Source organism: Salvelinus sp. IW2-2015, linkage group LG20, assembly GCF_002910315.2.
Source record: "Salvelinus sp. IW2-2015 linkage group LG20, ASM291031v2, whole genome shotgun sequence".
Taxonomy (NCBI): Eukaryota; Metazoa; Chordata; class Actinopteri; order Salmoniformes; family Salmonidae; genus Salvelinus; species Salvelinus sp. IW2-2015.
This window is the reverse complement of record NC_036860.1, coordinates 63,327,421-63,340,532: the sequence shown is the minus strand read 5'-3', so window position 1 is coordinate 63,340,532 and position 13,112 is coordinate 63,327,421. Positions and strand designations below refer to the sequence as shown.

The following is a 13,112-nucleotide window of genomic DNA, read 5'->3' as shown; positions in this document are numbered from 1 at the left end:
TTAACGGGTCTTATGATGTCATGGGAACGTGGGCCCTTTATGATGTCATGGGGAACGGGGCCTTATGATGTCATGGGGAACGGGGCCTTATGATGTCATGGGGAACGGGGCCTTATGATGTCATGGGGAACGGGCTTATGATGTCATGGGAACGGGGCCTTATGATGTCATGGGGAACGGGGCCTTATGATGTCATGGGGACGGGCCTTATGATTCATGGGGAACGGGGCTATGATGTTGGGAGGGCCTTATGATGTCATGGGGAACGGGGCTTATGATGTCATGGGAACGGGGTCTTATGATGTCATGGGGAACGGGGCCTTATGATGTCATGGGGAACGGGGCCTTATGATGTCATGGGGAACGGGGCCTTATGATGTCATGGGGAACGGGGCTTATGATGTCATGGGGAACGGGCCTTATGATGTCATGGGGAACGGGGCCTTATGATGTCATGGGGAACGGGCCTTATGATGTCATGGGGAACGGGGCTTATGATGTATGGGAACGGGGCCTTATGATGTCATGGGGAACGGGGCTTTGATGTCATGGGGAACGGGGCTTATGATGATGGGACGGGGCTTATGATGTATGGGAACGGGGCCTTATGATGTCATGGGAAGGGGCTTTGATGTCATGGGGACGGGGCTTATGATGTCATGGGGAACGGGGCCTTATGATGTCATGGGGAACGGGGCCTTATGTGTCATGGGGAACGGGGCCTTATGATGTCATGGGGAATGGGGCCTTATGATGTCATGGGGAATGGGGCCCTATGCTGTCATGGGTCACGTAGAACATTATTATTGTGTTGCACAATACAGACAATTTCCATGTTGTAAATAAACGACACCTCAATGATTGACAGCTGGACTGAGTAAATAACAAAGGTCTACATAAGCAGGTTCCTATGGCGCACAAGCACGCATGCATGTACACACACAGTACCCGATGTGGATCAGAATCACATACATTTTTCCCTTAGCGCCTGTTTGAACGGGAGGCCCAGAGACACATAGTGAGTGTGTGTGTGTGTATGTGTTGGCGTGCGCGCACATGTGTGTGGTGTGTGGGTCAGTGTCTGTTGAGTGTGTGTGTGTGTGTGCGTGCATGTGTGTGTTGTGTCAGTATATGTGCAAGCATGCATGTGTGTGGAGTGTGACAGGAATCACGTTCAGAAACACGTTGACCCGGGCTATGCTGGGCGCTAGGCTGGGGGCTTTAATTGCGGGTGATTATAAACCTCAGACCAGTGGCTCTGTATAAGGTTCCCATTAGCAAAACACCAGGCGACCCAACCCCAAGGCAGACCCAACACCAGGCAGACCAACACCAGGCAGACCCAACACCAGGCAGACCACACCAGGCAGACCCAACCAGGCAGACCCAACTCACCGCTCTGAGCTGCTGAACCCTTACAGCATAAACCTCACACCCAGGACAGACACACCCCCAACATAGGGCAGACCCAACACCAGGCAGACCCAACACCAGGCAGACCCAACACCAGGCAGACCCAACACCAGGCAGACCCAACTCACCGCTCTGAGCTGCTGAACCCTTACAGCATAAACCTCACCACCCCAGGACAGACACACCCCCAACAAGGCATACTCCCTTCACCTCTCCCTGACACACACACACACACAAACACACCTCTTTCTGCAGGGTCCTTTGCCATCCTCTGAGGGATGGGAGCAGAGCAGGCAGATGCCAATGTGCCCCTGGCTATGGTTCTGCCTGTCGGGCTAAACTGTTCACACACACACTGATATGCCAATGCGTCCACTGACCGTGGCTGAACTGATCCCTCAACATTAGTACCAGGCTCCCTCTCAGGCTTGGAACCATTAAAGCCCTTTCACCATGTCCACAATAATACATTAGCCAGCCAATCAAATTCTGCCTCTAGTTATGTTCCCAACATGCCACCATACTCTGTGGCTGTCTCTCAAATGGAACCCTATTCCTCTATATAGTGCACTACTTCTTTAGACCAGGACCTATAGTGCTCTGGTCAAAAATAGTGCACTATATAGARAATAGGGCTCTGGCCAAAAGTAGTGCACTGTATAGGGAATAGGGCTCTTGTCTAAAGTAGTGCACTATATAGGGAATAGGGCTCTGGTCTAAAGTAGTGCACTATATAGGGAACAGTGCTCTGGTCTAAAGTAGTGCACTATATAGGGAATAGGGCCCTGGTCTAAAGTAGTGCACTATATAAGGAATAGTGCACTGGTCTAAAGTAGTGCACTATATAGGGAACAGTGCTCTGGTCTAAAGTAGTGCACTATATAGGGAATAGTGTGCCATTTGGGACACAGATCTGCATCAGTCTCCAGGAAAAATGTATTTGTATGATGTGGAATTATTCCGGGGAGAAATAAAATACAATAGAAGGACCCGTTTACAGCGTTAATAAGAGGAATTATGAAGGAGAAAATAAATACAACTAGAAAGGACCCGTTTACAGCGTTAATAAGAGAATTATGAAGGAGGAAAATAAATACAACTAGAAGGACCCGTTTACAGCGTATAAAGAGAGAATTATGAAGGAAAAATAAATACAACTAGAAAGGACCCTTTACAGCGTTAATAGAGGAATTATGAAGGAGGAAAATAAATACAACTAGAAAGGACCCGTACAGCGTTAATAAGAGGAATTATGAAGGAGGAAAATAAATACAACTAGAAAGGACCCGTTTACAGCGTTAATAAGAGAATTATGAAGGAGGAAAAAAATACAACTAGAAAGGACCCGTTTACAGCGTTAATAAGAGGAATTATGAAGGAAAATGATGGAGAGTTCTGTGGGTTTCATTGTGTTCGGGTTGGACTACTCTTTCCATCAGCAGATGGTCGTATCTCTTACAGTAATATCATTTTAAAAACTTGGCTACAGTTCTCTTCAACTGCTTTTTGTTAAAGCTTTTGAATATCTTTTTGAACGCCATAAAACGAAGCCGGCTGTCACGTGATTGGCCACTATATATGAAGAGAGAAATGCTGGACTGCTGTGAGTAGTATTGTATTCAGTGGGACTTTCCTACAACAGATGGTTTTTTTCTTAAAATATTCAACTTTACCAGAAAAGGTAGCAACAACAAAAAAAAATATCTGGAAAACTTGTCATTAATCGGAAAAAATAAAATAAAATGCGAATATTTCAACATATAGGTAATTAATTATTAGATGACAGGCAATATTGTCTGCAATTATCAAATGTTTTTATATATAGGGCCATGCTCAGCTGTAAAGCAATTATATATGTGGTTCATATTCTGAACAGAAAGAGTGAACCGAACAAATGTAAACATTTGAGCCATAAGTGATCAACATCAACATTAGTTATTAAGAATAAACTCTGTGTGATAATCTGAAGAGAACTCTGACCAATCAGCACGCCTTTGAACGTTGCTAGTTTCTCATGGGCGTGGTTTTGCACCTAGTTTGGCGTGGTTAAAAACGACCGTAGCATATGTCCAAATAACATTCTCTCTATCAAATAGGAACCTATAGTCAGGTAGTGTTTCACATTGATCCTGCATTATGAGAGATGCATTCAAATATATACTCAATATTAGTATTAGTAGTATTTTGTAAACATATTACACAGTATCATATTGAAAATATATATAATTGTGCATTCGGAAAGTATTCAGACCTCTTGACTTTTTCCATATTTTTTACATTACAGCATTATTCTAAAATTGATTAAATTGTTAGTTTTTTCATCAATCTACACACAACACCCCATAATAACAAAGGCAATATTACTGGTTAGTTATGTAATATGTACATGTAGGTAGGGTTATTAAAGTAACTATGCGTAGATGGTAACAACAGAGAGTCGCAGTGGTGTAAAAGGGGGGGGGGGGGGGGCGCAATGCAAATAGTTTGTGTAGCCATTTGACTAGATGTTCAGGAGTCTTATGGCTTGGGGGTAGGAGCTATTTAGAAGCTTCTTGGACCTAGACTTGGCGCTCCGGTACCACTTGCCGTGCGGTAGCAGAGAGAACAGTCTATGACTGGGGTGGCTGGAGTCTTTGACAATTTTTAGGGCCTTCCTCTGACACCACCTGGTATAGAGGTCCTGGATGGCAGGAAGCTTGGCCCCGGTGATGTACTGGGCCGTTCGCACTACCCTTTGTAGTACCTTGCGGTCAGAGGCCGAGCAGTTGCCACACCAGGCAGTGATGCAACCAGTCAGGATGCTCTCGATGGTGCAGCTGTAGAACCATTTGAGGATCTGAGGACCCATGCCAAATCTTTTCAGTCCCCTGAGGGGGAATAGGTTTTGTTGAGCCCTCTTCACGACTGTCTTGGTGTGCTTGGATCATGTTAATTTGTTGGTGATGTGGACACCAAGGAACTTGAAGCTCTCAACCTGAGCCACTACAGCCCCATCGATGTGCCTTTTACTGAGGAGTGGCTTCTGTCTGGCCAYTCTACAATAAAGGCCTGATTGGTGGAGTGCTGCAGAGATGGTTGTCCTTCTGGAAGGTTCTCCCATCTCTACAGTGGAACTCTGGAGCTCTGTCAAAGTGACCATCGGGTTGTTAGTCACCTCCCTGACCAAGGCCCTTCTCCCCCAATTGCTCAGTTTGGCCGGGCGGCCAGCTTTAGGAAGAGTCTTGGTGGTTTCAAACTTCTTCCATTGAAGAATGATTGAGTCCACTGTGTTCTTGGGGACCTTCAATGCTGCAGAAAGTTTTTGGTACCCTTCCCCAGATCTGTGCCTCGACACAATCCTGTCTCAGAGTTCTACGGACAATTCTTTCGACCTCATAGCTTGGTTTTTGCTCTGACATGCACTGTGGGACCTTATATAGACAAGAGTGTGCCTTTCCAAATTCTGTCCAATCAATTGAATTTACCGCAGGTGGACTCCAATCAAGTTGTAGAAAATCTCAAGGATGATAAATTGAAACAGGATGCACCAGAGCTCAATTTTGAGTCTCATAGCAAAGGGTCTGAATACTTATGTAAATAAGGTATTTCTGTTTTTTATTTTTAATACATTTTCTAAAATGTCTAAAAGCCTGTTTTTGCTTTGCCATTATGGGRTATTGTGTGTAGATTGATGAGGAAAATGTTTTATTTCATCCATTTTAGAATAAGACTGTAATGTAACAAAATGTGGGAAAAGACAAGGGGTCGGAATACTTTCTGAATGCGCTGTATGCTCATGTTTACAATCCCTGGATGTATTCTTCATGATGTTAATCTGTTAATTCCAGTAACACATTCTCGGTTGACATTAACTTCTGTTAGTTCTGTAGTTTAAGGCTTGATGTTGATTTGATAGCTGCTCTACATGCCTGCATGCTGTGGTACAACACAAGTCTTGTTGGTGTTCAGTTCTCAATAGTTACACTGTGCTACTGCCAGACTCTGTGAGGGGCGATGATGAAACATCTTGTGAAGCGTCACTTCACATTATTAGCCTAACACTGAAAATAAACCTTGACAGCTTCCATTCATGCCTTGTGTTGAGTACTCTGCAATCATACATACAACACTTCTTAGCTTTAGCCAAAGAGTGTTATTCTCACGCTGCAGTGCATGTATGTATGTATGTATGTATGTATGTATGTACAGTGGGGAGAACAAGTATTTGATACACTGCCGATTTTGCAGGTTTTCCTACTTACAAAGCATGTAGAGGTCTGTAATTTTTATCTAGGTAAACTTCAACTGTGAGAGACGGAATCTAAAACAAAAATCCAGAAAATCACATTGTATGATTTTTATATAATTAATTAGCATTTTATTGCATGACATAAGTATTTGATCACCTACAACCAGTAAGAATTCCGGCTCTCACAGACCTGTTAGTTTTTCTTTAAGAGCCCTCTTGTTCTCCACTCATTACCTGTATTAACTGCACCTGTTGAACTCGTTACCTGTATAAAAGACACCTGTCCACACACTCAATCAAACAGATTCCAACCTCTCCACAATGGCCAAGACCAGAGAGCTGTGTAAGGACATCAGGGATAAAATTGTAGACCTGCACAAGGCTGGGATGGGCTACAGGACAATAGGCAAGCAGCTTGGTGAGAAGGAAACAACTGTTGGCACAATTATTAGAAAATGGAAGAAGTTTCAAGATGACGGTCAATCACCCTCGGTCTGGGGCTCCATGCAAGATTTCACCTCGTGGGGCATCAATGATCATGAGGAAGGTGAGGGATCAGCCCAGAACAACAACGCAGGACTGGTCAATGACCTGAAGAGAGCTGGACCACAGTCTCAAAGAAACCATTAGTAACACACTACGCCGTCATGGATTAAAATCCTGCAGCGCACGCAAGGTCCCCTGCTTAAGCAGTGCATGTCCAGGCCTGTCTGAAGTTTGCAATGACCATCTGGATGATCCAGAGGAGGAATGGAGAAGTCATGTGGTCTGATGAGACAAAAATAGAGCTTTTTGGTCTAACTCACTCGCCATGGTTTGGAGGAAGAAGAAGTATGAGTACAACCCCAAGAACACCATCCCAACCGTGAAGCATGGAGGTGGAAACATCATTCTTTGGGGATGCTTTTTCTGCAAAGGGGACAGGACGACTGCACGTATTGAGGGAGGATGGATGGGGCCATGTATCGCGAGATCTTGGCCAACAACCTCCTCCCTCAGTAGAGCATTGAAAGATGGGTCGTGCTGGTCTTCCAGCATGACAACGACACGAAGCACACAGCCATGGCACTAAGGAGTGGCTCCGTAAGAAGCATCTCAAGGTCCTGGAGTGGCCTAAGCCAGTCTCCAGACCTGAACCCAATAGAAAATCTTTGGAGGAGCTGAAAGTCCGTATTGCCCAGCGACAGCCCCGAAACCTGAAGGATCTGGAGAAGATCTGTAGGGAGAGTGGGCCAAAATCCTGCTGCAGTGTGTGCAAACCTAGTCAAGAACTACAGGAAACGTTATGATCTCTGTATTGCAAACAAAGGTTCTGTACCAAATATTAAGTTCTGCTTTTTCTGATGTATCAAATACTTATGTCATGCAATAAAATGCAATTAATTATTTAAAAATCATACAATGTGATTTTTCTGGATTTTTGTTTTAGATTCCGTCTCTCACAGTTGAAGTGTACCTATGATAAAAATTACAGACCTCTACATGCTTTGTAAGTAGGAAAACCTGCAAAATCGGCAGTGTATCAAATAACTTGTTCTCCCCACTGTATGTATGTATGTATGTATGTATGTATGTATGTATGTATGTATGTATGTATGTATGTATGTATGCATCTATGTATGTATGTATGTATGTATGTATGTATGTATGTATGTATGTATGTATTTACAGACCTTTGTAAATATTGTGTAAAATGTGTTATGTGAATGAAGCTGGTAAAATGTAGCGTATCATCGAAAATATAACAGCATTTAAAGCAATGAAAACAATTATGTTTTTACATATTGTATGTGTGTCAATTAATGTGGTAAAATATGAAACTGAACAAATAGCATTGAAAGCAATGATGAATGGTGTTATTGTGTGTAGAAACTGTAGAAAGGGTGTATGACAGCATGCTATAAGACAGTGGTTCCCCATCTTTTTCAGTTACTGTACCACCAACTGAATTTTGCTCTGCCCATTGTACCCCTGAAGTACCCCCCTCATGTGCATTTTACCAGTAGGCCTGTGTCCCGCCTGTGGATAGACCAAGTACCCCCAGGTCCTAGTACCCCTGGTTGGGAACCCCTGTCGTAAGAAAATAGACAAATAAATCCTAGTCTTCCAGGTAGCARCAATTAGAATCATTATAATTTACTGTGAATATTTTCTTGTCTTTTGTTACAATTAGACAATCTCACAAAATCACTGATTTGTCTGGATGTCTATTTGGTCATAACTCATACATGTTATGAGTTATAATGTTAATCTATTTACTGGCCTTTATTGGCCCAAAGACACTTACAAGAGATTAGATAACAATCAATAACAGATAGTATCCTATATTACAATCAGATGAATCAGTTGATCTCACTTTCATTTTTAAATYAAAAGACTAGCTGAGCTAACGATCCATGGGCTATACATTCAAAACAATAACAATTTGTTCTTAACTGACTTGCCTAGTTAAATAAAGGTTCCTATCAAAAATTAAAATAATAATATATTGGCGTACAATCACTTGATTTAAAACGTGTAAACCTATAAAAATTAAGTCGTGGTTTAATAATAGTGTCTTACCATCATTATTATTGATGAGGCATCGGTGTTAGAGTTGATAGGTCTATTACTTCAAAATAATATTAGGCATTTTACAATTGTTTTGTTGTTGTTGTTTTATAAATTGTATGATTTATACATTTTAAATTAAAAACTGTAAGGTAAAGAAGTAGTCTGCATTGATCGAATTTTCATCTTGAGAATGCATGTAGGCCTCTATATCCCCGCGATGTATAATTYCTTCAAAACACATCTCACTGCACCCTGTATATTTAAATCCTATATAATCAGAATCAAAATTATTTTGTAACACCTCAATATTTAGGCCAACGGTGTAGCCTCAACAATGGTACTGGTAAAACTTAGCCACAGTTAACTCCAACCCCTATTGTGCTCAAGCTTTGTATACCTTTTAAAACATTGACCCATTAAATGAGACAACCCGCATCTCACTATTACATGGCCACACGCAAAGGTGTCAGGTTTTCATTTGGCAGGCAACCGCAAACCTCAATAATATTTTGAAAACAAAGTAAAAAACTTACCCTACCTGAAATAATCCATTTTACAGAAGATCTCTTTGTTTTTGATGTAACAGCTGTTGTGTTGACGTAACGACGTCCGGCAGACAGAACACTCCAGACACCTCACGTGCCAGATCAAGTTATTCACCTGCGAAACAAAACAGTGGTAAAAAAACCCGCTGAAATAGTTATAATTATAACAATAGTAATAATAACAATAACACATTAATATTCTGTTGGTATCTATCCAGTATCCAAACTACCCGTTTCATAATATTTCTCAAATATTATGCCATGGATTTGCATTCAAATAAATCAATCCAATTGTAGCCAATAATAACACAATAAACAACAGTAAAATAACATATATTCATTTAGGCTATTCTCCCCTTTGCAATGAATGAATTTTGTTCCCATAAAAAACATCCATATCTTATTTGGTATTTTGGTGGTGCTACAAAAATAGTATGACTTTTCTGATGTTTCCCTCTGTCCGGTAACCTTTAATTCGATATTTGATTATACATATCATAGTCCAATCGGCCATTTGACTTCAGCTAGACTGTGCACACATAGGCTACATGCAGACTATGCGAAATTGTTGACTATTGTTTGATTTTACTATTGCCGTTAAAGTTAAAACAATTCCTAACCCGTATATTCTGTTGAAGGATAATTCAGATGTAATAAACAATACAATACAATAAACAATACAATGTGTTTTTTCCCGATGTTTGTCCCTGTACTAAGTTAAGTTAAATATCAGTTAAATATCAGCACTATGTTATTCAAAAAATATTCTATACTTCGTTCACCGTGTAAGAAAACGGKCAATGTTCAAAATAAAGGAATATGTCCTTGCAGCACTAGGTCTAGAATAGATGATTTAACAGACAATCAAATTACAGCGAGCTTTGGTGGAGAGTGGACCATTTGGTCTGTTTATCTTTATGATCACATGCATCAAATATAATTTTGCTTTAGGTTATCTGAGATTTTTTTTTTTAGAGAAGCAAGCAAACATGTTCATATAATTGAAAGATAAATAGCCTAGAAAATAACCTATTTCAAGATTAATATGGTTGATGCATTTAATCCCGTCGGTTCCTGATATGATCATTTCCACATGCCTCGTTTCCATATATAGACATATTGAGACAGATAGCGGACTAAATGATCTTCTAGTTTAGTAACACACTTCCTGCATCTCTGCAAAACACACCCAGGCAGTTGTTTTTACTTGGAAGCACGCGAGTGCACGCAAGGCTGGGAGGTCTTGATGTGAAATTGAAAGACAGAAAAAACAACGATTTATGATACTGGCCCATAGATCTAGACTACTGTCCTTTCCTATGTTTAGWATATAATTGTTTGTCCAAACTGGTTCTTCAGAAACTCCAAATTATTTTTGCTTTTCATATTTTGGAGTATGCTTTTTTTATATTCATATTAATATTTAAACATTGTCCTACGGAAGATAATGTAGCCAACATGGATGTAGACTATCGCTTGTACCAAATACATCAAACATATTTGAAAGTTGGGAAAACAACAAAAAAAACGCTAAAATGTTTTTTAGATCTGTTTACATTTGCACACACTCTTGTATAGGCAAAAACACGCGCACTCCCACCTTGAGAAGGTATCTGTCCAGGATCTCCAAACCGCAGCTCGCGCACACGTTCTTCCGGGTGGACAGCACCGAGGAGGCGGTGGAAGTAGGCGAGCAGATAGATGGAGTAGAGGGGGGACTCGGGGAGGAGCGCGTGTCCTCTCTCTCCATGTTCGATCGGTGGGATTCCCCGTCAGAGTGAGACTGCACGATAAACAAGACAATAATAAGTACATGGATAGGTTGTAAACACATCTGGACCATCATATTTAAAATATTCCAGCCTACAGGCTGCCTTCATGACCCGAGACATGCTTAGCCTAAGCATCTTGATGCTTGCTATCAGGGTCACCAAAAACTGACATAGGCCACATGCTTTATGGTTTATATAATACTTTACAGGCAATTGGACAATTAGCAATAACTTGACAATTTACGCATGGCAATAAAACACTTTGCTTCAGATGCCATAATAATAACAGCATTGCAGAAATTGAAAATAAGGAATAACTTCTTACCATGACGTGTTCGTGTTCGGCTTCCACACAGCGCGAGGCACCCGGTGCGCTCTGCTGCATTCCTGGAGAAATGACCTACAAGACAAGGTTTAACAGCAAGAAATCGACGTCAACTCGCGGCTAAAGTTCCTTCCATCTCCAGCCATGAAATCATTGAGAGACATTGCAGCCCTGCAGCTATCTATATAAAGCGTCTAGACAATAATCCCAATTTTAACTGTTGTAGGCTATTTTGGGCCCTGCAACAAAAGCCCCAGTTTTAATGAAGCTATTTCACTTAACCCATGCCTCTTAAAGTAATCGTATTTTCCTCGCAATCCAGAGAAACGAAAGAAAAACGACCTGCAATTACAAATAGCTTGAAATGCTCATGATAAGAGGGACCCCGAAGTGTCAATTTCAACTGTCAATCAGAAAAGGCAACGGGCCACCCAAATAATTGCAAATTTGATTTGTAATGGCAGTAATTAAAATCGAATTCTTCTCTGGCGAATTGGCATGTTGAAGAGGGTGGACTGCAAATCACACTATTCATAATAGACGCGCGTGCCTATTCCTTGCGCAGCTGATCTTTGCACACAACCAGTGATTCTTGACACCACGTTAAGACACAAAAAACAGTTGCAGTTAAGAAAGCAACATGATGACAGCAGACAGAAGATTAGCAGTAAGATCCCAGTGTAGTCTATACAATATCAACGAACAATGTGTGGTTTACCAGAAAGCAATCGTGCATCTTCTAATGCTTTTAATTACGCATATATATTTACACACAGAGTACCATTGTATAGCCTAGTTTTCGTCACATTACCTGTTTTGCGGGCATTCCTTCGGATAAAAACTGATCTCCCTCTGGTAGAGGGGCCAAGACCTCATTTTTCCAATACATGAAAGCACTTGGTATTCTGATATAGCTTAACGTAGGTTGAGTTCGCTTCCCAAGCTCAGCGCTTGGACTGATTTCACTTTCATGCAAAAAAGTTGAGCGTCAATGGTATCATCCGTGCCATAGATCTTCGGGGTTAATTCACTTCTACTTTGCACACACAGCGTGTTTTCCTTCAACACAACGATCGACGCAACGGCCTCCCAGCACACACGCGATATAAAGCATAAAACGTTATTCTAGCCCACCTATATGACGGATCTCTTGGGTGTTGCGGACGGACGGGCAAGTGGGGATTGCTCTTCAGAACGCGTTATTTAGAACACTTAGTAAAATTCTTCCTTCCTCTTTGTTTTCCTCCGTTAGGGATGGACTTGCTGTCTACAGGAAGTGGATGGGTTGGCAGGTTTGCGCCAGATCTGCAAGAACGCGAGACAACTAGAGCAAGGCAGGGTACAGTCTCTCCAAGCGCAACTCATCTGAAGTGAAAGTTTAGTTTCGCCCCTTGTTTGGAGGGGGAGGGTAAACTTGTTGTATCATGCAAAGGTATAAGCTATACGGCTCATGTACACGAACTTTCTGACAGAGCACTGCTATGATGGAGTTTTTTTTCTCTCAATTGGCAATTTTTGTTAGTAAGAAATAACCAATTTAAAAATGAAAGTAAGTCTGACACTGGATAATGTTGGTTCAGGTTCACAGCTTTTTTATTTAGGTTTAATTGAAAAAACTATTTAGGTGTTGATTTGTATTATTTCGACCTATTATTTTAGAATTTCACAATATATAAGTAATCCTATATATATATATATATATATATTAGTTAGGCTATATATACACTTTGTAGTATTGTACAAAGTTGACATCAAATCACACCCAAACATAAACAAACATGAACGCAATACATGTATGACCCTTGATCACAAGATAAGTAATCCATTATATATATATATATATATGTCTGTCTGGAAATTATTTAATTAAGTCTTTGTTGTAAACTTATTTAAAAGTGGATAGTCTTGAGAAACATAGCACTTCATCGAATCATTGTTTTTCATTTTGCATAATTAAAAACACAATTATGCACCATAAATAGTTAAGGTTTAATTATTCATGTTATACATTTATTCTATTGCATTATTGAGTTTGTGAGACTAAATAGACATAAGATTTCAAACGAGACATACATTTATTATTAGGCCTCAACCTAATGTCAATATATTGTTAAAATTATTAAATAAGTTGCTTTTTTGATTATTATTGTTATCATAGGGGTTAATTTATTATCGCTGATTAGAAAAAGATTAAACTAAACGTACATGTTTGATTCTGCAAGAGGATCTATTGCAAATTTGACACAAAATAAATAGACATGACATCTCATTCTCAC

General features: G+C 40.6%; 1 protein-coding gene across 1 annotated transcript in view; it reads right to left on the bottom strand.

Annotated features, from left to right (window-relative positions):
* The window catches only part of LOC111980051 (LIM/homeobox protein Lhx6-like), a 28,914-nt gene extending 16,746 nt beyond the window's left edge, over positions 1-12,168 (bottom strand). Inside the window, exons 1-4 of the mRNA XM_024010723.2 lie at positions 11,648-12,168; positions 10,837-10,911; positions 10,340-10,522; positions 8,733-8,854 (exon numbers count right to left, since the gene is read on the bottom strand). Coding sequence (XP_023866491.2) covers positions 8,733-8,854; positions 10,340-10,522; positions 10,837-10,911; positions 11,648-11,725 — 458 coding nt within the window. The 5' untranslated portion in view covers positions 11,726-12,168. The remainder of the gene's footprint in view (positions 1-8,732; positions 8,855-10,339; positions 10,523-10,836; positions 10,912-11,647) is intronic.
* Positions 12,169-13,112: the final 944 nt, after the last annotated feature.